This window comes from Panicum hallii, chromosome 5, assembly GCF_002211085.1.
Source record: "Panicum hallii strain FIL2 chromosome 5, PHallii_v3.1, whole genome shotgun sequence".
Classification (NCBI taxonomy): domain Eukaryota; kingdom Viridiplantae; phylum Streptophyta; class Magnoliopsida; order Poales; family Poaceae; genus Panicum; species Panicum hallii.
The window spans coordinates 5,989,607-6,013,604 of NC_038046.1; the positions used below are offsets into that span (position 1 = coordinate 5,989,607).

General features: G+C 47.6%; 3 protein-coding genes across 4 annotated transcripts; 1 reads left to right on the plus strand and 2 right to left on the minus strand.

Moving 5' to 3' along the window:
* The first annotated feature begins 11,042 nt into the window (after positions 1–11,042).
* On the plus strand, positions 11,043–11,844 carry LOC112895062 (zinc finger protein ZAT12-like). Its single transcript, XM_025962932.1, has one exon. It carries the CDS (start codon positions 11,097–11,099, stop codon positions 11,745–11,747), a length of 651 nt encoding a protein of 216 aa, XP_025818717.1. The 5' UTR covers positions 11,043–11,096; the 3' UTR covers positions 11,748–11,844.
* A 1,484-nt stretch (positions 11,845–13,328) lies between these two features.
* On the minus strand, positions 13,329–16,521 carry LOC112893672 (ras-related protein RABE1c-like). The gene is made up of 8 exons (XM_025961126.1): positions 16,177–16,521; positions 14,629–14,701; positions 14,386–14,486; positions 14,194–14,259; positions 14,002–14,099; positions 13,813–13,875; positions 13,643–13,735; positions 13,329–13,557 (listed from the first exon to the last, which is right to left on the minus strand). The coding sequence occupies exons 1-8, from the start codon at positions 16,247–16,249 to the stop codon at positions 13,480–13,482; spliced, it is 645 nt and encodes a 214-aa protein (XP_025816911.1). The 5' UTR covers positions 16,250–16,521; the 3' UTR covers positions 13,329–13,479.
* A 1,354-nt stretch (positions 16,522–17,875) lies between these two features.
* On the minus strand, positions 17,876–21,339 carry LOC112895242 (40S ribosomal protein S15a-1-like). Of its 2 annotated transcripts, XM_025963182.1 has the most exons (4): positions 21,217–21,339; positions 18,612–18,755; positions 18,372–18,532; positions 17,919–18,258 (listed from the first exon to the last, which is right to left on the minus strand). In XM_025963182.1, exons 2-4 carry the CDS (start codon positions 18,742–18,744, stop codon positions 18,160–18,162), a joined length of 393 nt encoding a protein of 130 aa, XP_025818967.1. In that variant the 5' UTR covers positions 18,745–18,755; positions 21,217–21,339; the 3' UTR covers positions 17,919–18,159. The 2 variants fall into 2 exon arrangements, with proteins under 2 accessions (XP_025818966.1, XP_025818967.1); XM_025963181.1 differs by lacking the exon at positions 21,217–21,339 and having other exon boundaries at positions 17,876–18,258.
* Between the last annotated feature and the right edge of the window lie 2,659 nt (positions 21,340–23,998).

Here is a 23,998-nt window from a genome sequence, read left to right on the forward strand (position 1 = left end):
GACAACTAGCTCAAGTTCAGAAAATTCAGTAGCTGTGCAAGGGCTAGCTGCTAGAGCATTCATATCCTGCCTGAACTCAGCTCAGACACCGTAAACTGCAAGAGCAGATGTAACCCCGTATCTACTGCAACATAATGTAAATCAATCAGTAACACGGAGAAGATAACAAGAGCTTACATGGCTAACTGAACCAAAGAAGAACAAGCTGCAAAAACCTGTTGCGCTGTCAGAGTTCAGATTGCGGGCCTCAAACCCGAAGGTATCTATCCAAAATACACTACTGAAACTTCTGTGAGAAGAAAAAACATGTCGTTAACAGATGAACCCTGACTGATTCTAATAGCGCCGAGTGGTAATTCAGTAAACGGGCTAACGGTTTAGTCATTCGCGCGATGTATAGGAGTACTTGAAATGCATCATCTTCTACCACCATTTCCAGCACCATCTTTGCATGTCAAAACCAGTCTACTAACTACCAAGTCTTGTTCAGGTTCAGATTGGGTCCACGGCATGGCATCCGTGGGCTGAAGGGTACTGAAAACACAGCTTTGCGCCTTTGTTCATGTTGCAACATTCATAATGTCCTGGTGATCTGAATATTCAGATTGAGTGTGAATATTCAGACAACTGGAGATTGATTCTCACTTCTTCCAAATGGATGCTTCTAGTCAGCTGCAAATGTGAAGGCAGCCCAGCAAAGATCAGTGTGGCCGCCCGGGGCTCGACACATCCCAGCTTTCGCTCACCATTTTCACCCCGGCGAGACATGCCCCCTGGTAGTTTCCTCTCCTGCCACGGCGAGGACTGCCGCCACGAACCCATCTCGAAATTAGCCACGGCCAGCCTCAGTTTCTCGGCCCCAAATTCCGCGACGCGAATCTGCCGCCCAGACCAGGTACCGCAGTTCAGCTGCCGACGCATGGCCGAACTCCCAAGGCGGAAGCGCGCCGCTGCCGCCGCCGCCGCCGCCGCCGACACCGTCTTCACGACCCTCCCTCTGAAGCTGGCCTTATCTGCGCTTACCTACAATTAATCAACTGATTTACCTCCTAACCTGTCACCGCCGTTCGCCCATCTCCATCCGCCGGCCGCGCTCTGCTTCAATCCGCCTCGGAACATCTGTTTAGAGCGAGGGACCTGTTTACAAATATTTAGGAATCTATAAGCAGATATCCGGATCGTGATTATTAATAATCGCGATCAATCTAGATCCTATATAAAAATAGTTGGATCGCGGATCAATAATTGCGATCCAAATGAGGGGCTTATGTGTAAATATCTAGGGGTCTATAAAAAATTAGATCGCCATTAATAACCGCGATCCAAAACAGGGTCTTATTTGCAAAAGATTCCGGCGGCCGGCGTTCCGGCCATGGACGTCCTTTGCTGCGCGGCCACGCTGCGGCGCGACGCCCCCGGAGACCTTCGCGCTTCTCCGCCTCCACTCCCTCTGCGCCCACGATCTCACCGTGGCGGGTCTCGTCACCCCCGAGCCCGCTCGTGCGCCCTGACTCCTCGCCAGTAACCACCCGCCGCGGCGCTCGAACCGCCTCCGATCCGCGCGCCCCGCCGAACGCGACGTTTCGCCGTTGCAAATGTACTTCACCCAACCATGATGGCACGGCACAAGAAGATAGAGGTGGCGGCCCGGCGGCGGTCCTCGAGTCCCTTCCTCTCGAGTCTCTCGCCTCCGCCTCCGACCGCGTCCACGACATGCTAGCATGAGGAGCGTCGCAATGGCAGATCAAGCCTCCCTTCTCCCTTCGGCAAACGGGATCGACGAGGGCTGGCAGCGCACGACCGCCCGCATCGCGGCGCGCCGGAGTTCTCAGTTGCCATCGACCATCATCCGATCGTCCACAATCTGCGGCGTGACAAGCTGACATCGGCCATCGTCCACAACCTGCGGCGTGACAAGCTGACAACTAGCTCAGGTTCAGAAAATTTAGATGTTGTGCAACGGGGCAGCCGCTAGCCTCCTCGGCTGGTGATGATAAGCAGGAAATTTGTCGTTGTAGCCATTGTGGTGTTTGATTTTGTGTTGATGTACCTCATGTGGAATGTAGATGCAACGTTGTTTCTGAATTCTGATGTCAAACAATTTTGCCTCTGAACTGCTCGTATATATATGCCATGTTAAGAAACACTACAATTTTCCTTGACTCAAATGGTTTTATTTACAATTTCAGTTATGATGAAAGTTCTTGTCTTCAATTGTGTATGATGTTGCCGAATTAATAAAAAAATCTCTCAATAGTAAGCTGGATGCTTGTTTTCTTGTTTCATTCCTCAGTAAGGTCCAGTTCCTCTCCAAAAAGAAGTAAGGTCCAGCAACATGTTGACAAGGACTGCAACGCTAAATATTCAGCAGCTCAAGAAAGTAAGCCACATGAACTCAGCAATACTGAGTGCAGTGCAGCACCAGCAGGCCCTTTTTGTGTGTTGACTTGCTTTTCATTGCTGGTATTAATCCCCTCAAAGGTATAGCACCTTGTGATTTAGATGTCTTGATGAGGGGTTCTTTTAACTGTACTATTATGAAAAAGACACTGCTTCTGAACAGGTTCCCTCTAGGGTTGCACGCATCATTATCTGAAACGTGCTAGCATCTTATTTGATTTCTTGTGTACAATTTAGTTGAAAACACGTGCGTACAGTACTAGTACACCAGAATTTGTATCTCCATACACTACAGAAAAATAGTATATTTTCGTCGGCCAGAAAACGACGAAAATAGACCCAAAGCCGTCGAAAACAGCTATTTTCGTCGGCCTGCCAACGAAATTAGGCCGACGGAGTAAAACAGACGAAAATAGGTGTTACTGCCGACGAAAATTTGCTCTTATTTTCATCAGCTTTGGTGGTCGACGAAAAAAAACGTCAGTATTTTCGTCGGCTTAATACGTAAATATTTTCGTCGGCAGTGAACAGTATTTTTGTCGGCCACCTAGCCGACGAAAATACTGGGCCTCCTGCAAAAAAAACAGCATTTATGCGGTTGCGAAAGGCACTCATCCATGACATGCGGGGTCTGTGTTCAGCCTTTGTATCCTCGAAATTACCACCATAACATGCGGGGTCAAATACAGATATTTTACCAATCGCAAGGCACCACACATTGCAAACCCATCGGTACTCGATAATGCCAGGAGGTAACAGCTGTTAAAAAATAGATAAAATGTGCAAGAATATATAAAATGTGCAAGAGTCACATGTTTTAAATAAAGAACAAACCAACATATATAGGAGCTAAAGAAAAAAAATGCAATAGCTGGGATAAGAAAATGTACTCATACCATATTGCAGGACAAGAGTTTGTAACTAATGTGTAGGCCAACCATCTGATCACGAATAACAGGTCCCCCAACATCAAATGTTCCAGCGAGCAAAGAACCCTATTACCAATTACACATCAAATGTTCCAGCGAGCAAAGAACCCTATTACCAATTACACAGTACAACCACTTAGACACATAAAACAGCAAATTTGCCCCCCTTGGCTTCTGCTACCGGGACTAACAATATACAAACTAATGAAACAGCGAGCAAAGAACCCTATTACCAATTACACAGTACAACCACTTAGACACATAAAACAGCAAATTTGCCCCCACTTAGATACATAAAATAGCGAGCAAAGAACCCTATTACCAATTACACAGTACAACCACTTAGACACATAAAACAGCAAATTTGCCCCCCTTGGCTTCTGCTACCGGGACTAACAATATACAAACTAATGAAAATAAAGAAGCTAATATGATTGCATCACAACTTACATGAAAGACAGACTCAAAAATGTTGCGCCTCCGACGACAAGGTGTGCCTTGGTGGCCTGAATCATCAGATTGTTTGAAGCGCCAGATAATGGCATCGAACATGTCCATTACAATCTCTGATCTTCCTTCGGGTTGGGATTTAAATGACTCCAAAGACACCTCGATGTCTTTGGGAACAAAGTGAAGAATAACTGGAATGCAGACCATAGGAGTACAATAGATCCAGTTATAAATGAAACAAAAAGTTAGCAGCATCATATACTTTAAAAGCAGCAAATGACCGTATCACGAAATTGACCATTTGTAAAGCATGTACCAAAAGCCTAAAGAAGACATACTGAGCCAAAAACACTACATAGAAGCACCAGGCCAAAAGTCCATGAACAAAAGAATTCTCTTATAAACAGGTATATCTTGTGATGTGGATCAAAATCACATGTCTAATGGTTTATACAAATGGCACAATTATCTATCAGTTTAGTTCTGAACACATTTAGAGTAAGACAAATTAATACCCTGTCTTTGTTTGATACAAATACTGCACAAAGATAGCAATATTAGGAAGTCAATTGCAGGAAATGTCAATCATTCATAGCTATAAACCACTGACGGATTCACCTGGATGGTGTACTAATTGCAGACTTGGTGGTTCTTGAAGATGCCTGCGAAAGGAAGGAGAAGAAAAAAAGTCAGAGGAGCAAGGGAAATACAGCATTGCAGCCATCCTCATGAGCAGAAAGACTTATAGACAAAATTAGACCTAATTTTCCATCCTATATCAGTTAATAGGAGGGGCGTGCGGCCGCGGGCAGAGCCGCGCGGGGGCACGCGGGGCGGAGAGGTGCGGGGCCTTGGCGCGGCGGCGGAGGCCGCGAGCCCGAGGCGGCGGCGGCGGGTGCCGCGCGGGCGCGAGGCGGTGGCGGGGGTGGCGGGGCCGGGCCGCGCGGGCGGGTTGGCGGGGGGCTCGGGTGCGGGGGAGAGAAGAGAGAGGAGTGTGCGTGTGGGGGCCTAACGGCGCTATTAGGTTACCGGTATTTTCGTCGGCCCGTGGGCCCACGAAATTACTGCTATTTTCGTCGGTCCCGCCCAGGCCGACGAAAATACATACTTTATTTCGTCGGTCTAGGTTGGGCTGACGAAGAAAAAGTTTAATTTCGTCAGTCTGTTTTGGGCCGACGAAAAAAAATTTAATTTCGTGGGCTTGCTTTGGCCGACGAAATAAAGTATGTATTTTCGTCGGCTTGGTTTTGGCCGATGAAATTGAGCGGTTTTGGTGTAGTGATACGACAATGTCTATTTGTTTGGTGAAATTACTGGAAAGTTGCCTGATCAGATGGGGAAAACTTGTCCTGACATTCTGCTTATTATTTGACTCCGCGAGTACTAGCAAAGGAAAATAAAGCAGAATGAGCTTGCAAATCTTCTTTCTGCATTGCCGCAACTACATTCTCTTGACTGCCTAGTGGTTTACTTTACTGTTACTCACATGACAACTAGTATGAAAGGCGAAGAAAATTGAAAAACGTTTCTCTGATCCAAGTTGCTCGAACTCATTTCCCATATCGTTTGCAAAGTCTAGATCTTCATGTGAGTGTGGCGTGCTTGATTTTCATTTGCATTTTTGACTTCCATCCACTGAGCTGATCGAGCTCTAGCTAGTGTTGTACGGGATCACGCCATCTGCAAAAGGTGCTCATCTGAACTAGTACTAGCTAGCACTCTTGTTGAACTCGGCTGTTCAAGGCGGAAACGTCTGCAATTTTTCAACCAGTACTAGAAGTAAAGAGTAAACCATGCTGATCGTGAATTACCACGAAGTCGTATCTTTCTAGAGGACACGCATGCGTTGGCGAACAAGCATCAGCCGTAGAGCCGCGAGGACCTCGAGAGAATGGTGGGAGAAGGCAGAGGCGTGGAGGCGTGGATTGGCACTTTGGTCTTTGGCAAAAACCAGCCGCATTACCACTAGTCGATTGGTCATTCCATCTAGCTAGTGGCACATGAGGCCCTTACTCGCTCATCCATCATATTTTCGCCTGTTGCGATCAGAGATATTGGTAAGTCAAGTTAGTGGCATTCTTTATTCAATTTTATATCGTATTCTTTACCGGAATAATTAATGAACTCTTATGTCAGTTTATGCTTCAGGAATAAAGAATATAAGATGGAGATTGTCGGCGCCGGGGAACGGGTCCCCCCAGCCCTGCACAAATTAAGGATAAATATATCTAAAAGGCTCTCTTGGCCTATTAGCAGCAATGGGCTAAACGGAGACGCCTCCTAGAGGATCCGAGATCGTGGGAGGCCAAGTGCCTCGGGGCGGTTCCTTCGTGGAGAAGGGATCGCCTGACGGTGCATTTAATGCGCTCGTCCTGCTACAATTGGGCGAGGCCCGTGGGCGGCGCACCTTCCCCGTAAAACAACATGATTACGGGGAGGCGTGCTCTCAGACGGCGCGGCGACCGGGACAGAGGGAGCCTCTCCTCCCAGGTCAGGTCGCATCATCTGGCCCCGCTACTCACACCTCCCATCAAATTGGATAGACATGGAGAGGAGCATCTGCGCACCCGGGCAAAGCACAGGAAAGACCCCGGGCGATGCACAGATCCCGGGAGAGACCTCGAGGCATCCTGGGGTCCCTCGAGGAGGACCACACGACCCTGCCTGGCGGACGAACGCCACTTGCAGGTCGGCGCCCCTCATCAGGCGCCGCATTCACACTTAAGGCGGTAAACCTGTTCCTGGGAGCTACGGGGAAGGCTATAAATAGAATAGACGGGCAATGCGTAAGGAGATCGAATCCAATCGAGCCGAACTCAAATTCAACTGAATACAACTACCAGCTCCACACAGAACATAGGGTGTTACGTTCACAGCGGCCGAACATGTCTAAATCCTTTTGTCTCCTGATCGTCACACGGCCGGAATCCTACTACGTGTTACACCCCTAGCCGAATCTCTAAACGGGGGTTCCCACGAATCCCTTGCGGCTCACCCACCGTCAGAGACTCTTTTAATTATCCATCTATGCCTTTAGGATTGGAGAAACCATGATGCCAAACAATAATATGTGATTGGTCGATGAAGCCAAATTTTCAAATAGAAAAAACTATTTTCAGACAACAATGCTGAATTCAAGATGGGGACTCTTTTCGCTAGATCTCGTTTCTTTCCTCACTAGGTTTACAGCAACAAACCGATGAGAAAGTAAACTTGTGTTACTGAAAGAAGCATCTCCTGCCGGTCATTCCCGCGTATTGACTCCTTCCCCGTGGACCGGCCGATTAGTGCCGGCAACTCATCTCCTCACAAGCAGCACAAGATCTTTGTGATTTTGATGGCCTTGATGGGTTGCTTACCAGACACCGAAATTGTGTCAGGTTTCCCTTGGCTTGCAGTACACATCCTAACCTGAATAGGATGCATGGCTTATATTGTTCAACTGAATAGTGCAGCCGTCGAGCTGGATTTGAAAGATATATACTCCTAGCCGTGAACATTTGTACAGCGAATACTAAACATGAATTGTATTCGTATATCGCCTTAATTTGCCCGCTGGTTGTGTGATTTTATTCCTATCTCGTATACTTGTCGGGTGCAGTTACTGGAAAAGTTGGCTAGCTGACTCAGGGACGGTTGAAGTCTAGGTTAGCATCGAACGATGATCTTTCATCCCTAGAAAAGATGTTATCTGAAGTATCTGAGAAGGTTCGCCTGTCACCTGTAAACTGAATATGTCAACGAAATACTCAACTCGTATAACCAGAAAAAAAAAACCCCACGAAACCTGCTGCTGCAACTGGTTATGCCATGCGCCATATGCAGACATCTGATGAAGATCAAAGGGTAGTTTTGCACCGTTGGTTCAATATGGTTTTCATTCAGAGATCAGAGGGAACAAAATACACATAGTCACTAGCTAGATATCACCGTATGTCCTTTCTTCTCCGTTTTCTCCATTAACTTAGCAGTAACGTGAAGGAAAATGCAATATGTGAGGCCGGAGGAAGCAGCATGCTCATCCGAACGAACTGAATATGAAGAGGATCGAAGCTAAACTCTGACGGCCTGGGCCCGGATTGCTACGTCATCTCTGACGCCATCTCCAGGCAGATGATAATTCCTCTTCCGATGGGTGCTAACTGCAGTGTTAATTGTGACAGGCGCATTCCTTCGTTTGATATGACTCAGCGAGTACTCGCAGGTCTTCTCGATCTCCAACTTTCCGCAAGTAGTAGTCATCGACTCATCATCTATGATGGTACGCTGTTGACTGCCTAGTAACTCGCTGTCACTACAGAAGCAGCTAGTGTAAAAGGCAACGAGCTAGAGAGCTGAATATTCCCGTAGCGACCCATCCAGCTGAGCCGCCGATCGATTGACCCGTGTGAACCCGTTTCTGTGAACCCAATCTGCACGGGTTCCACATCGCTTCGATCTACCCAAGTCCATGTCATCGATGCGCTTTTCCAACTGCGCCCTTGACTTCCATGCATGCCCTGAGAAGCCTGTTCTACTGAATAACTTTGCAGGAACAGGTCGCCATCGTCTGCAACATGATGTACGTGCTTCTTCTCTTAACTAGCATTAGTAGTACTGCTCCGATCTATCTTGAATTGGAATGTGGCAGTTTAAACGGGTGGGAAGAAAACATACGAATTTCAACGATCATTCGGGTACGTCGTGCATCATGATGGTCGTGAATTAGCAGGAGAAAGTCGTGTATTTCTAGAGAGAAATACGTGGTGTACTCCACTCGGACGACCTAATTTTCCTTGAAAATCCCGTGGCGCCTGATCATTCCATCAGCTGGCATCACAAATGTACAAAGCGACGCAAGCAACCGGCCTGACATCTGTACCACTAACAATTCCGCAAGTACTCCGAGCGCACAAGTCGCGGGATTAAATAGACGGAGCTGACTTTCTGCAGCTATCATCGATCGTGCTTACAGTGACGTGTATATATATATATAATTTATTCTACACGAACTTGCAGCTACTGATGCACATATATATCTTTTAACAGAGTGATGCATATATATATATATATATATATATATATATATATATATATATATATATATATATATATATATATATATATATATATATATATATATATATATATATATATGTAAGACCTGATGCAACCATGACCTGGCCAAGTTACTACTCGAGCTAGCACCCGTCCGGGTCGTGCGTCGTCATAGACTAATCCAAAGAGAACGAGAGCCAAAGAGTTGGGTGAATCGTGCCGCGCTTATCTATCGTTGTTCGCCTTGCCCTTGCGTTGCTGAGTCAGTTGAGCCCCAGTCCAAGATCTGGTTCAATCTTTATCAGATCGTGGCGCTCGTGATTCGTGGTGTTCGTGTGGAAAATTGAGCAGGTGATTGGAATAGTGGTTGGCGCAGCTCGGACTCGCGCACACGCGTGAGTCTTGCAGGGGGTACAAAGCTTAGCTTTTGGGGCGCCGGGTTTCAAGACATGCATGGTAGCTTGTGCTGACCGACAGCATGCAGCAGTGCCTGAACCATGCACGCTTCATTAGTATGACCTCGGAACCGAGCTTTTCTTTGGCTCCGGGCACCTTTCAAAACCAAAATGCTACGGAAACGTGCACACGTGTTTTGATCACATGTAGTGCTACTTAAAAGTTTGGCCAAGTGTGATTGGAAAAATAATGGGAAAATGCACAGGGATCGAGCCTTTCTTTCCCTGGTACTTTAGCTAGGCCTCTCATCATTTTCAGTTCCGTCTCCAGAATAATTTGGTCAAATCATCGCTCGTACGTTTTGGCGTCAAGGCGGCAAGACCGGGGCTGCACTCTCTACCTAACGATGGGTACGTAATGCAAGCGTCGTCAGTACTCCTGTTCATACCACTGCGCGACCAAATTCGTAGTAGCTCTCAGATTCAGATTTCACGCGTGCTTGTCTACGTGGCCAGGTTAGTTGGGCCGAATACAATTGGCGTCTGGAGAATGGAGTTTGGTGCCTCACCTACTACGTACTGATCTTCGCAACTCCCAAGGAGATTTAGTTTTACGACTGTTTTAGGCACCTGGTGGCCGGCAAAGTTAAGCACGACGGCTAGCGGCTAGCGCGTTGACATTTGACTCGATCGGGTACCTTTTTTAGCTGATCGATGCAAAAAAAAAAGGCGGGGTGCGCATTCGTGGAAGCAGCTGGCTGGCTGCTGCCTTCTGAAAGGCTGCATTCTTTTTACGAGGAAACGGAGGAAGGCTTCGTTTGGAGTACGCTCAAGAAATACAACCACGTACGTTCATTTTCAAACAACTCCGACGATGAACAGATAAATTATTCAAAGTCCAAACGTGTGATCGATTACGGATTGGAACAAAACTCCCTGTCAAACGAAGTTAGTTGGCAGTCTGACAATGGATAAATAGCGGGCAGGATAATAACCACCTGTTCAGTCGACTCCGGTTCCTGTCAGATACTAGTAGATGCCTACAATTAACCGGCACCCCCATGACCAAGGATTCAAGGAAAGGAAATGAACAGCGGCAATAGTATAATAAACCCGTGGATCATGGGCCTGACAGGAGGATTACATACAGCACATGTGTAGTCAGACACTGACGCCACCCGTACGCTCTAGACGATCAGGATTCCGGCTGCCCGGCCGGACAGCCGACCTAATAAATGGGATTGAGTTGAACGGACTGCACCCCGATCGAGGAGTCACCGTGACACCATCACCAACCGGCCGGATCCATGGAGGTGTGAAAGCCGTGCCCGGTCGAGTGACGGAAGTAAAACATGGCGAACGGGAGGGACGCGTCCGGCAGGTCGCGGACGCCACCCACGTACGAGCGCGCACGTCACTCTCGCGGCGCAGCCTCCTCGATCTAGAAAGAGTAGCGCCAGTACGTCGAGCCGGAGCCGGCCGGGGGTAGCCACAGCTTGATCGACACACACATGTGTTGACTAGGGCATCACGAGACGAGAGGTGTCTCTTGCCGGGATTACACGCACACGGCTGTGGTCAAAGGTGTCGCGAGCGCTCGGAATAGTACACACATCCACGTCTAGAAACAGACCAGATGGGAGGGGATCGGGTCGTTTCAGTCGACGCCGCTAGCCACTATAGGCGAGTCGTGGCCCGTTTCTTCTGCGGAGTACGTGCAGGGCAGGCGGTCTGAAACGGGCCCGACCGGGCTGCTAGGCTGCTGGCATCCAATTCCAACGCCGCCATGCGTGCTGCTGCTGCTGCTATATATACGAGCGCCCTTGCCCCCATGCCCCGCACATTCGCCGGCCGTTTGCGCGTGGTAGAGAGCTCATAGCTGGACATGGCCAAGAGGGACAGGGCGGCGTGGGAGGTGGAGGCGGGCGCGGCGGACACGGCCCGCCTGCTCGTGCTCCTCGCGCAGGCGCAGCAGCAGCGCTTCCTGCAGCACGGGCACGGGCACGGGGCGGCGCCGTTCCCACCGGGGATGGTGGCAGCGGCGCGCGGCGGGCACGGGCGCGTGTTCGAGTGCAAGACGTGCAGCCGGCAGTTCCCCACGTTCCAGGCGCTCGGGGGCCACCGCGCCAGCCACAAGCGGCCCAGGTTACTCCACCAGCCGCAGCAGCAGCAGGGTAGTCCGGCCGACCACGCGGAGCTCTGCCTCGGGCGCCGGCCGCTGCTGCCGGCGCCGCAGCCGCAGCCGGCCAAGCCGAGGGTGCACGAGTGCCCCGTCTGCGGGCTCGAGTTCGCCATCGGCCAGGCGCTCGGCGGCCACATGCGCCGGCACCGCGCCGAGGCCGAGGCCGACGCCGAGGCGCACAACAAGGCGCGGCCGCCGGCGCCCGAGAAGGCCTGCGACGTCGCCGGGGGGATCTGCCTGGACCTCAACCTCACGCCGTCGGAGAACTGCGCCAAGTGCCGGAGCGTGGTGGTGCTCGGCGCCGCCGGGCAGGGTGCACATAAGGCGCTCGCCATGTTAGATTGCTCGCTCTAGTTGAGCCTTCATTTACGCTAGGCTGCACAGAGTTTTTCTTTCATGGTCGTTGTTGACTGTTGAGTTCATCTTGGTATACAGTTTCATTGTTACTTTCTGGGTGTACCCAAATTCTTTCCAAAGGAGACATGTTAGTTTTTTTTCCTAGTTTCATGTAATTCTCGGTTTCTCCCATAGTCCCATGGAGTTGTTAATTAGGTACCTTTATAGGCCAGGGTAGTTTCAAGGGAATAGAGATGAATTCTTCCATTTCCTTGGTGTAAATAGTAATAAATCATGCTGTGCATTTCATTTGACAAAGCAGAGACAATTTACCAAAGTAACAATCCTGTACCACTTTGTAGTAATGGTATTTAAACAGTTGTTATTGGCCAAGTTCGATATCAACCTTCTTTTCCATTTTAATGCCCCTTACCTTTTCTTTTGAACAAATGCTTATATTTTGATAACCGCAGTAGTGCACGCAGACTAAATTGCAAGGCTGTCAGTATTTCCCAGTATCTTCAGCAGGTCAGAATACACCAAAAAAAACCCCACAAGAATATGAATAAAACAAAGCAGAATGTGTTTAACAGTTTCTACAGATTCTTCCAATTTTAAACATATTCAGAACAGTTAAATCTTTCACTCACCCACGCACATGGAAGAATAACGGAGCTTGCCTTTTCAACCAATTTGACAAAACGAAATGAGATGGGCAAACTAACTACCTCTCATGAAAACAATTACAATAATAGGATGAATGGGAACGTATCAGGTGTAATCAACATTCACGGCACAACCAAATATCCCTTTACAGTTTCAACATAAAACTCAAATGAAATACTGACTTTCTTTCCACTTTCCTCTTGATTTATAATGTTAGGATTCTCAATTTTTGTAACTACATACAGAATCATTTGAACTTAAAATTTATATAAAGATAGAGTAAAATGAAGAAGTGCATGTCTATACTCCTTTCAGAAAACTTCATGTTGATTTGGTGCTAAAATCAAAGTTGTATTGCAATTCTCACGATGTATTGCCCCTATGAAAAATCCACATCATTCCATTATTATTTCTGCTTAACTAGGCAAAAAAAAATAGACTGTGTATTGGTTTGAAAGATATCTTTTTTCTAGAAAAAACTTGTACTAGTTGTTCCATCAGTTGCTACAATCATGCACAATACGCAACTACCAATTGCAAATATCATTTTCAACAATCATGAAGTCAAAAGCTTTAGCTTGTCAATGGTCCAAAAAATTGGCATACTCACTACAATAGTTTTAATAACTGGTCTTAGAACATGTGCAGTCAAATTTTTTAAATATGACCTGTGATATTCTTTTGTAAGTAGTCAGACAAACCATACAAAAAGATGGATCTGGCTATATATAATATCATAAAACTTGAGTTTTTACAAATGATAACTGTGACTATTAATGTTCATGCAAAACTTATTTGTGACTTGACGTATTATTACACTATACCAGAGTAGGCGTGCCCATTGATTTCAATAAAAAAATGCCCCCACCCCCCCAACTCCCCCCCCCCAAAAAAAAAACACCAGCAACCCAAAAGAGAGGCTGCAATAGTAAATTAAAACGACGAGCAATTGTTGCACAGACTGAAATCAAGTAAAAGAATAAGCACATCATGACTATCTTCTCAACATTTTTCCTACAATATCAAGTAAAAAGGTAAGAAAACATAGCCAAAATAGTTTAGGATAATGAAGACAAAGAATTCCTCATGAGCCACAGCAAGCAGATTTCTGAGATTCCGAAGCCTCGGCACCTTGATCTTTTCTAATATTGACTAACCGATCCTACAAACAATAAGATATTTTTCAAACTCTGAACAGAGTAAATAAATTCACATGCTCATAAACACAAGCGTCTGTGTAACCATACCTCAGGCTTGGAATCAGTTTCAGAAAGTCTCTGCTTAATGTCTCGGGCAATGGAGAAGAAAACTTGCTCCACATTGAGGTTAGTCTTGGCACTCTGAAAGATACAGCATGAAGTAAAATCAGAATAAGTTCGTCAGTGAAACAACAAAACAACACAGCACAGGAACTTACAGTCTCGAAAAACTTGATGCCATATTCATCGGCTAGTGCTTGCCCCTTTGCAGTAGGAACAGCCTACAATAACAGTCAAAAAGAGAGGTGAAGCAGTAATTCAAAACTAACAGCAGGTTGTCTATTAGAGCCGATATTAGAGAAGTAAAAAATATCACATAATAGGGCTAGGGGTGCTTCGATCAATACCCTTTTACTCTCATCCATGTCAGCCTTGTTGCCTACCAATACTTTATTCACATTATCAGATGCATGTTGTTCGATGTTGCGGATCCAGTTCCGTATATCTGTACATCAAATGGACCAGAATATCAACAAACAAACAACAAATTGGGTCAAATTATCCAAATCGAAGATTAAAGAGATATAAAGGGGCTATACTGTTGAAAGATGACTCATCAGTGACATCGTAAACAAGCAAGATACCCATGGCTCCTCGGTAGTATGCTGAGATAAAAGGAAACTCAATTGAAAATATCAGTTTATCATTTTTTTAAAAAAGGGAAATTTTATCAGTTTAGCATATAGCTTCAAAGAACTGGCCACTGGCATGTAGTGAAACGAGCGTAGCACCTGTAGTGATAGTCCTAAACCGCTCTTGACCAGCTGTATCCCAAATTTGCAATTTAACACGCTTGCCGTCCAGTTCAACCGTTCTTATCTTAAAATCAATGCTGCACGCAAACAGGATTTAAGATCAACGCGCAAATAATGCTATATTCCTTAAGGAAAACTTGAGGTGGAAGAATAAGAATGCAAAACTATTTATCAGGAAAGCTTGGGAAGAGACAAATAATATTTCAACATAGAGCATACCCAATTGTAGTAATGAAACTAGTGGTGAAGGAACCATCGGAGAACCGCAGTAGGAGGCAACTCTTGCCAACACCTATGTACAGGGAAAGGAAAGGTTCAGGGAATTGACTCGTTTGTAAATTGAAGAAATATGATGGTAATGGTGGATATAAAATTTAGAAAGTGACAGTGCAGAACAAGATTCCATTGGAGGTGGCATGTTTATTGTACTTTACAAAAAATGTAATGACCAAAGAGAATAGAGAGTGACAGTGCAGAATGTAGAGTCAGATGTTAATCGTGTCCTAAGAATTGAAGTATACCAAAGGGGTGTTTGGCTCCGGAGGGCTAAACTTTACCCCTGTCACATCAAAAAGAATCTTACCATTTAGAAGTATTAAATAAAATCTAATCACAAAACTAATTGCAGAACCACTGGGCTAATTCGCGAGACAAATCTAATGAGGTATATTAATCCATGATTAGCGGATGGTTACTGTAGCATCACTGTTGCAAATCATGGATTAATTAGGCTCATTAAATTTGTCTCGCGAATTAGCACCCATCTGTACAAAAAGTTTTATAAACAGATTTTATTATAATGCTTCTAAATGACAAGATTCTGTTTGATGTGACAGGGCTAAAGTTTAGTCCTCCGGAACCAAACAGGGCCCAAATATTGTGGTTTGGTATGATTTATGCTCAAAAATTTCATTTTCCTATGCCAATCCATCTGAACTATACATGGTTTCATTATAGCTTATACATGATGTGTTTGTCACTGATTATGGGATATTCAGATGGTCTTGAACACCACACATGCACATATATCTGAAGAAAGGAACAGACCTCTGTAAACCTTTGCATTCGCACCATATTTTTTAGTACAGCTGGAACCAATTTACAGCCACCCGTACTTCAGGAATGCAGCTAACTAGATGAGCATGAGCTATTGTCCTTGTCTACATGCTTGGGAACACCATAAGCTAGCCTTGTAGATCATAATCCAAACAAACAGACACTTATTCAAACACGGAATCAAATAATCCGACTTGCATATGGCACCCCATCTACAAGTTCAGCAGTGCTTCGGCAAAACAAGAATGCTCTTCTGCAGTACTGAACAATAATGTCCCCCATATCCCTGCTGGTAGCACTTTTTCCAATTTCACATAAGATAACTACTAACTTCTCTTATCAATATCTCATTGTTATCTTTTGTATAGCTCACTAAATCAACACGAAAATAAGGCGCCCGTAGCTGTCACTTAATACAAATGCAGCAGCTAATCAATCGCAGCTACTGACAATCCGGCATGCATATGCTCATGCACCCGCAACTCGACACCAGCAAGTAAACCAAGCCACACGCTTCTGCTAATCCGCTCTAAATCAACAAATGAAACAAGCAATCCACTAACAGCTAGCTTGGCATTTCGTCACGAGCCACTTTCCAGCAGGCTTACGCTCGCACGCAACCAACACAGACAACAACAAAAAATGGCAGCGGTGAATCAAAGCGGAGACAACAGCATCAGGAGCCAGGTAGACCGCAACACGCTCACTCACCGCTGTCGCCGATGAGCAGCAGCTTGATGAGGTAGTCATAGTCGGCGCGAGCCCTCGCCGGCGGCGCAGCCATCGCGCTCCCGCCCGACCACCCCGACCGTCAACCGCGACGCGCTGGCCAGAACAGGCAGGGAGAGAGGAGCACGAGGCAACTGATCACGCGAAGCAATCGAAGCAGCAGCGGGCGCGAAGCGACGGATTTTTACCAGCCGATGCGGGGAATCGAATCGCTTTGGATTCGGTTCCCAGCGGGGGTGGATCTGAGGGAATCGTGGGAACGGGTGGGTTGTCCCTTCGGGGGTATTTTGGTCAATTTTGGGCTGTCCCGGTGATCTCGTCATGATTGGGATGGGATTTGGGAGGTGCTGGCCTTCGGGGAGTGTGCGCCGTTGTGGTTTGGTGGGTCGCTGCGAGGCTTGCAAGTTGCAACCCTTTTTACTGGCTGGGCCAGTGGGCCGTGTGTATGCTGGAGAAATGGAGATCATGGGCCGGGGAGCACTCCATTCAGATTTCATGTACAAATTACAGTGTTGCTCGAGCTGCCATTTCGTGGTTGTTGAGGACTTGAGGTGTATTTGTGGTAACGAAAAAGAACACCAACTTGAATTTGCCTAGTCTTAGGTGCTGGTCGACTTCACGCCAACTCACATCGTCGACGCACCATGACACCGCGGCAATATGCAACGTTATTTATTAGGCTGAATTAACCTTTAAAAAAAGATTATATGGTTAACATTTTTCTTTTGCTTATGGTGTTCGTACTCATTGAGAAACGAAACGAGCAAACGAGGAAGATCATCAGAGTTGGGGAGGAACAGATCACTCTGCATGTCCCTGGTACACTCTACACGAATAAAGCACCAGGCGACTCTTCTACGTGAGCACAGCTAACCAGCTTTCCAGCCCATGCTTCGTCAAGCCACTCCAACTCCACGTCCAGAGAAAGACACGCAAAGGCATGGAATATCCTTTGAATACTCGAAAGCGAAGCGAAGCATCGAACACGAAAAAGGAGAAGTTTCCATGTGCTCAAGAATATGCCAAGGAAGATGCCACATTCAGGTCCGCGAAAAGGCCGTCCACCACCTAAGTTTCCACTCGCCGGAACAAGCCTCAGGCTCTCTATATATGCATCCTCATCCAACATCTTCCATGGAGGACCCTTCACCGGGGTGTCTCTCTAGTCTCTACCCCAACATTGTCCTGATCCCGCTGCCATGTAACACACGAAGAGCCCTCCCTCGGCTTCACCGGCGGCGACCGCGCGACGGTGACGGCGGCGGCGGCGGCGCCGTGGAGATAGGCAGCTGGTGCTCGGGCATGTAGGGCAACTATACATCTTTGGCAGATCTTCCTCCTCCGCAGGAAGATGGTAATCGAGCGCGTGTATCCCCCGGGGCTCTCACGAGTCACGATAGAAATGCAACATCTTGTACCCGTTTTCTATTCAATACATCAGTATCAGTGAAGTACTCCATGTGGAGCACGCCAGTGCCCTCGTTTGTAGTGAGCTAGTAGTAACGTTGTGCTCTTTCCGAAGGTTTATCTTCATTGGTGTATCTGATGCATATGCTCTGCAATACATTCGGTGACAACAGAATATGGAAGAGAATTGTAAATCGTGTGTACTGTAGCAAAGAGTTCCCATAAAATTCCAGATCAAGAATACTCCAGGAGCTACAATTCAGCAGCATCAATATTATCCAAATTATTCACATAAGTGAAAGAAACTTCACTGGCGGTTGGGAACACGCGCATAAGAATTACCACGACTCGAAAGAGCATATCAAAGCTTTAATTCGATTAAAACACAACTGCCAACTATATAAGTTGTGCTCAGTTTGGTGTCTAACAAGCGAGCCTTCAACTACCCTCACATAGCACAAAAGCCAAAACAATATAGCAAACATGATGATTCTTCATAAGTTCCATGTCTCCAGCTATTCAGACAAAAAAACTGATGTTCCTTGCAAAATTTCCTTCTTAGTAGAAGAAGCCGAGAACTTTGCCACCAACATTCTTCCGCCTGGCTTCCTCATGGTCCATGATGCCAGCAGATGTTGTCAGCACTATGTAACCAAACTGCAAATCCAAGTTGTATGTTAATCAAATTAGCACTTTTCAGCAATGTACAAAATCCAGAAAGTTCATAATATATAAGTAAATGCAATCAGTAACATCGTCAAGGAACTGACCTGACGAGATGGAAGTAGCCTGGCCGTCCATCCCTCAATTTCCTTCACTCCAACATCAAAGCGAGGACTGATGACACCACACTTGTTCAGTCTACCATTCAGTTCAACCACAATTTTTCCTGCCCTGTGATCATCCACATACTCAAACTCGCCAATGTAGCCTACACAATAGAACAGCAATTAAGACCACATCCTCCATGAGAAACAAAAAATCGTTAGAATAAGCAATTGGTAACTAACCATGCTTCTGCATGACCATAAGAAACTTGATAATGACCTTGGATGATGGCCTAATCATGACTTGCCGCTTCCCACGCTTCTCAGCATTGTACATGCTCTTCAGAGCATCATTGAGAACACTGACTCTAACCATAATGACCTTACCTGCAGAACATCACATCAAAAAAAAATTAGTTTAGGAGTGGAACCATTCTAAATAAGTACAATCAACCGAAGTGTCATAAAAATAGTATATTGAGGGTCAAATATAAAGCTTAATAAATACAACTGATACTTAAGCAAGGTGACATAAGACAGTTAAAACCCATTTATATTGGTCAAAAACTAAGTAATAGAGAAGAAGCAGACTGCAATACAACACTAGTAAATTGGCGCTAGAAAAGAACCAAAATGGAAGTGTTGAGGCTCATCTACATTTACTAATACAGACGTGCAAAAATAACAAACAAGTTGATGAATTGAACCACAAGTGTCACAGCAACAAAGGGCTAGTGTGGTATTCATAACTCTGTAGGCAAGAATGAATAATGGCAAAATAGGCAATCTCATCCTTGAACTTTCGCTCCCGGGTCAAGTTCGCCCCTATACTCTTGCGTAGTCCAATTTATCCTCCATCCGAGCTAGACATCCCTATAATGGCAAAATAGGCAATCTCATCCTCGAACTCTTGTTTTTGGGTTCAGTTTCATCCTCCATCCGAGCTAGACGTCCACGTAGGCGTCCAACTCAGCCAGACGCATCTAAAATGTCATATGTGCCCCTCATTCCATTCAGCTTACCATCTAAAATCTCAAACAAAGAAAAGACCTGTGTTCACAAAAAGTCCCTATTGCCGGAACGGGAGTCATGACCATCAGACTCATGACCAGTCCCCGGCTCAATTCCTAGTACCATCCAACACCAATCTCACCACCCGCAGCAAGAACTAGGAGGCTAGCAGGCGGCTCGCCGCACCCGGGCAATGCAGAGCGAGCCACCGCGGGCCCTCGATCTGACGGGCATGGGCACACGACGGCAGCCGGGATTGCGATTGCGGTAGGGCGGTCATCCGCCACCGTCTTTCGATTTCACCCAAGCAAGGAAGAACTCGAGTAACACATGCTCAAGACGATTGTTCATGCTTCATGGATTTGCGGATGTTCCTTCAGAGGTGAGGCTTTTTTATGCGATTCAGAGCAGAGGATCTTCAGCCTTTGTCGAGGAACTGCAGAAATGCTACTAATTGTTGCAAGAGGAGTTGATCTGGTACGCGGACACTGCAGAGGATCTACAGATAGTCAGATAATGTCAGATGAGATGCGGAGCTCGCCTCACGCTGCGGAGCGCCAAGGCTAGCCAGAGGAATCCCAGCTAGCTAGTGCCCAACGCCAAGGCTCGGCACGGACCGCAGCAACTCGCGCCGCCGCTGCATTGCTAGTGCTTGCTCCCTCTCATGCCAAGTTGGCGAGGATGACTTGGGGTCGACTGGTTCGGAGGCCGAGCTGGTTTATGATGAGCTGGTCTCTGTGCGTGAGACCTGATTCCAGGTCAGGACATTCAGGTGAGCTAGCTGTTGAGCTGAATGGAATGAAGGGCACATAAGACATTTTAGATGCGGCTGGCTGAGTTGGATGCCCACGTGGACGTCCAGCTCGGATGAAGGACGAAATTGATCCAAAAACAAGAGTTTGAGGACTAAATTGGTCTTCTCTAGAGTACAGGGATGAACTTGACCCGAGAGCAAAAGTTCAAGGACGAGATTGTCTATTTTGCCATGAATAATCACCTAGAAGCTAAAACTAATGCACATTAGGAAAGTCGTTCTAATCACAGGACACAGACAAATGAGTAATTCGCTACAGACCATAATTCCCGCAGACCAACTTTCTATCTGTTATTGGCTTATTGCACGCACAAATGTGGAATGTTATCACATCACAGAACAAATACATAAAGCAGATAAACCATAAATGCCACAGATCAACTACACGAAACATATTTATTATCTAAGGTAAACTGCACAGTCCCTAATGAAATACGAACCTACAGAGATTAGCAAAATCATCATGCATTAAGTGGTGATCCTACATAGCTTCCCCACCAGAGCAGCGTCGCATACACATTCCATTTCCATTTCGAATAATCTCTTCCGGAACCAGTCACCTTGTCAACCATAGGATCTTAGATCCAACGAGTGATCTCCCCTTGCCAAGTCCCAACTGACATCAAGTAACTCATAAGTCGTCTCCAACCTACAGGATACCACATGAAATGATCCACAGCTCGGCAGTCTGACACCGGACACCCTAAGAAGTAAGAAGCCTACCCTGCCTCTAGTAGCAATGCCTTTCCCGTGCGAGCGGCATGGTCAGTGCGATCCGAGCAAAACCTGCTCGTCACCGGTACCCTCCACCGCACTGCCCCCTTCCCAGCGCCGCCACCGCTGACATCGCATGTAGAAAGCAGATACAAATACAACGGCACCGAAAACAACATGATGCTAAGTTGGAGCATCCGGGGCGCAGGGATCTAGAATGGCGATTTTACGGGAAAAAATGGGTAATAGAAATAGCAGATATAAAACTAACAGGAGAGACCGCTATGTACAACCATGGAGAACACATACCTCGTGGGAGTGACTCGAGCTTTGGCCGTGGCGGCGGCGGCGGCGAGAGGCGAAATCGCGAGGAGGAAGCGGCGCAGTAGGGTTCCACGAGGGGTTTGAGCTCTTAAAAGGGGATGGGTGTACTGCCGGCGCGTGGTTGGATATCGATGCAACGGTGACGATTTGCCTCTGTGTGGACGGGTCCGGTATGTGGGCTTGAAGGGCCGGAACTTGATACAAAAGCCTGAGGCCCATTTAAGCCGATGGTTTGTTAAATGGGCTCCGGCTCCCTGCCAGGTCATCTTACCAAATGGGCTTACTGGACAAGTCGGGCCAGATTCAGATTCCAAGTTCTGGGTCACTTTGTTAAAATATTTCAATCATATTTTCTTTGCTTTGTAATCTTGAATGGTTGAATTAAATGAGCATTGAGTCGAGACAATGACCCAAAGAACCAATATTTTGAGAGGATATTGACAATATTAAGAAAAGAAGATATGACAGTTCAAATTTTAAAAGTTTGGTATGGACTCAGACTATGCGTCATTTTATGACCGGAGGAAGTAATAACTCTACTAATTTGCAAGACATGGGAGGCTTGAATTTAAATTTACCATATCATATTCATTTTTTCACCAAAACTACAAAGTTAATATTCCGGATGCTGGAAATGTTGAGTTGTACCTTCTTTTATATATGCCCACACATTTTCTGCAAAATTCCGTTCGTTTTCCGGCAGCAAACATTTTGGCGACGCGCACACGAGCGGAGGGACACCAATAATTCTGTGTATGAGCGTGGGCTTGTCATGCCCCGGTCGGTTGATGGAGCCATGTGAGCAGCCCATGTGAGGCTGGACACGAGGGCTAGGATTTTGGAATCTACTAACATGCACGGGTGCCATCTTTAACAGTTAAACACTACTGGCCCTCGCAATCTTTTTTCTGGTTGCATAAGCATCCAGCTCGATCAGGCTGTAGCACCTAGTATAGAAAGGAAAACAGCAAGAAAAACAACAGATTCCATTGTGATAATAGGGTATAAACCCAGTGCAGGACATATTCAATCATCAATAATTGCAGATTTAGGAACAAGAGCACAGCTACAGATTCGCTGGCTACCCCCCGCGTCGCTCCCGCATGGGCGACTCGGGCGGGCGTCCCGCCGCCACCCTCTCCCTCCCCCATTCCCTTCGCGGCACCACGGCCCGAGCCGGTCGCCGGAAGTCCGTGCGGCCTGCAAGGATGGCGGGGCAGTCCTGTTCCCCCTCGCCTTCAAGCGAGCGCGGCCGCTTCAGTCGCTGGAAAAGCACGGCTCGTGGCGGTGCCAGCAAGGAAGGCCGGATCCGACGTCGGCGAGTGTGGATCCGGTGTCCCCGCGGTATAATCCGCCGGCGGTTGCTGCTCCCAAGTGCGGGGGCGAAGGCACGACGCGAGATCGACGCCCGGCGATGGGCGAGTGGCGGCGGCTCCGGCTTGACCAGCGCAATGAGTAGTGGCTGCAGGCGGAGGCGGTGTGACGGTGCAGAAAGTGGAGGCGGTTTGGCAGCGCGAGAGGGTGTGCGGTGTCTGCGGACGCCGATGCGGCAGGGTTGACCAGGGAGGCGGCCTACCGGCCTCGCGCCAGCGTGGCTGGGCTGGCCATGCGCTCCCGGCGGCGGCCGCGGTAAGGCAGGTGTGGAGCTTGCAGGGAGCGGAGGCCGCGTGCGGGGTGTGGAGGTGGTCGCGTGGCAGCAGTGGGACGTGAGTGCGGGGCATGCAGGTCGCTCAGCGATGCCCGCGTGGCGGCGGCGATAGGCGGTCCAGGATGCGAGGTTGGTGGTGGTGGTGGCCATGGTTGGTAGTGAAATGGGCTTGTGGCGGCTGCGGGCAGGTGAGTGCCGGGAGAAATGCTTCTCGGCGATACGCTGAGCCGACAACGGCGACGCCTTGGGCACCATATTCCTGCTGAGGACGTTGTCAAGGCACCCTCCTCGCTTCCATGGTGGATTCTCCAGGTGGAAACCTTGCCCTTCTCGGGCGGCGGCGTTGCCGCAGCTTAGCGTCATATTCTTCTTAAAGATGCCGCCTTTGGAGTTCCCTTTCTCTGCAGTGCGCTGGAGCCTTCACTGGTTGGTTTGATGACGAGTGGCCATGTATAGCATCGGCCGTGCCGGTGCTAGACCCCAACCTTGATGTAAGGGGCCAGGTGGTACAGTCGGAGAACACCAGGTCATGGACTTGAGGGGCATGTGTATGCGGTGGCAGATGGTGGTCAAGCAGTGGACGTTGCCGCTGTGTTGGGAGGGCAGGACCTCTACTTGGCGCTTGAGGGTGATGGTTTGGCCGGACCGTGCGCCTGAGGTGACCACGAAGTTGGCAGAGACCAGTGTGGTAGGAGGCCGATGGAGGTGCCTTTCCAAAGTGATCGTGCGACATTTCTGCTTCTTGGATGAGGCGATTGGTGGCTTGGACTCCAAAAGTGTTCTATCAGATATTGGTGGACGTTGTGCAGCAGATGGATGGCCAGAGTCAGCTATTAGGGTATCGATTTGATAGCTTGCAGCGACCTACGGCGGTCAGCCCTGCACGGCGGGTGTTGGTCCTGTGTATGGCAACTTCGTGAGGAGGCGTAAGCGGACTCGATGGCTTGGTAGCTACACAACTTGCAGTGGATCACGGTGGCTAACCCTGTATAACAGTGGCTAATCCGATGTGGGACATCGTTGGCAACGACGGCGCTGACGATGATAATGGTTTATCCTGTGAGGGCTTTCGCCCTGGTGATGGTGGTGCATTTCTGGTGCTCGAGCGATGGCGACGTG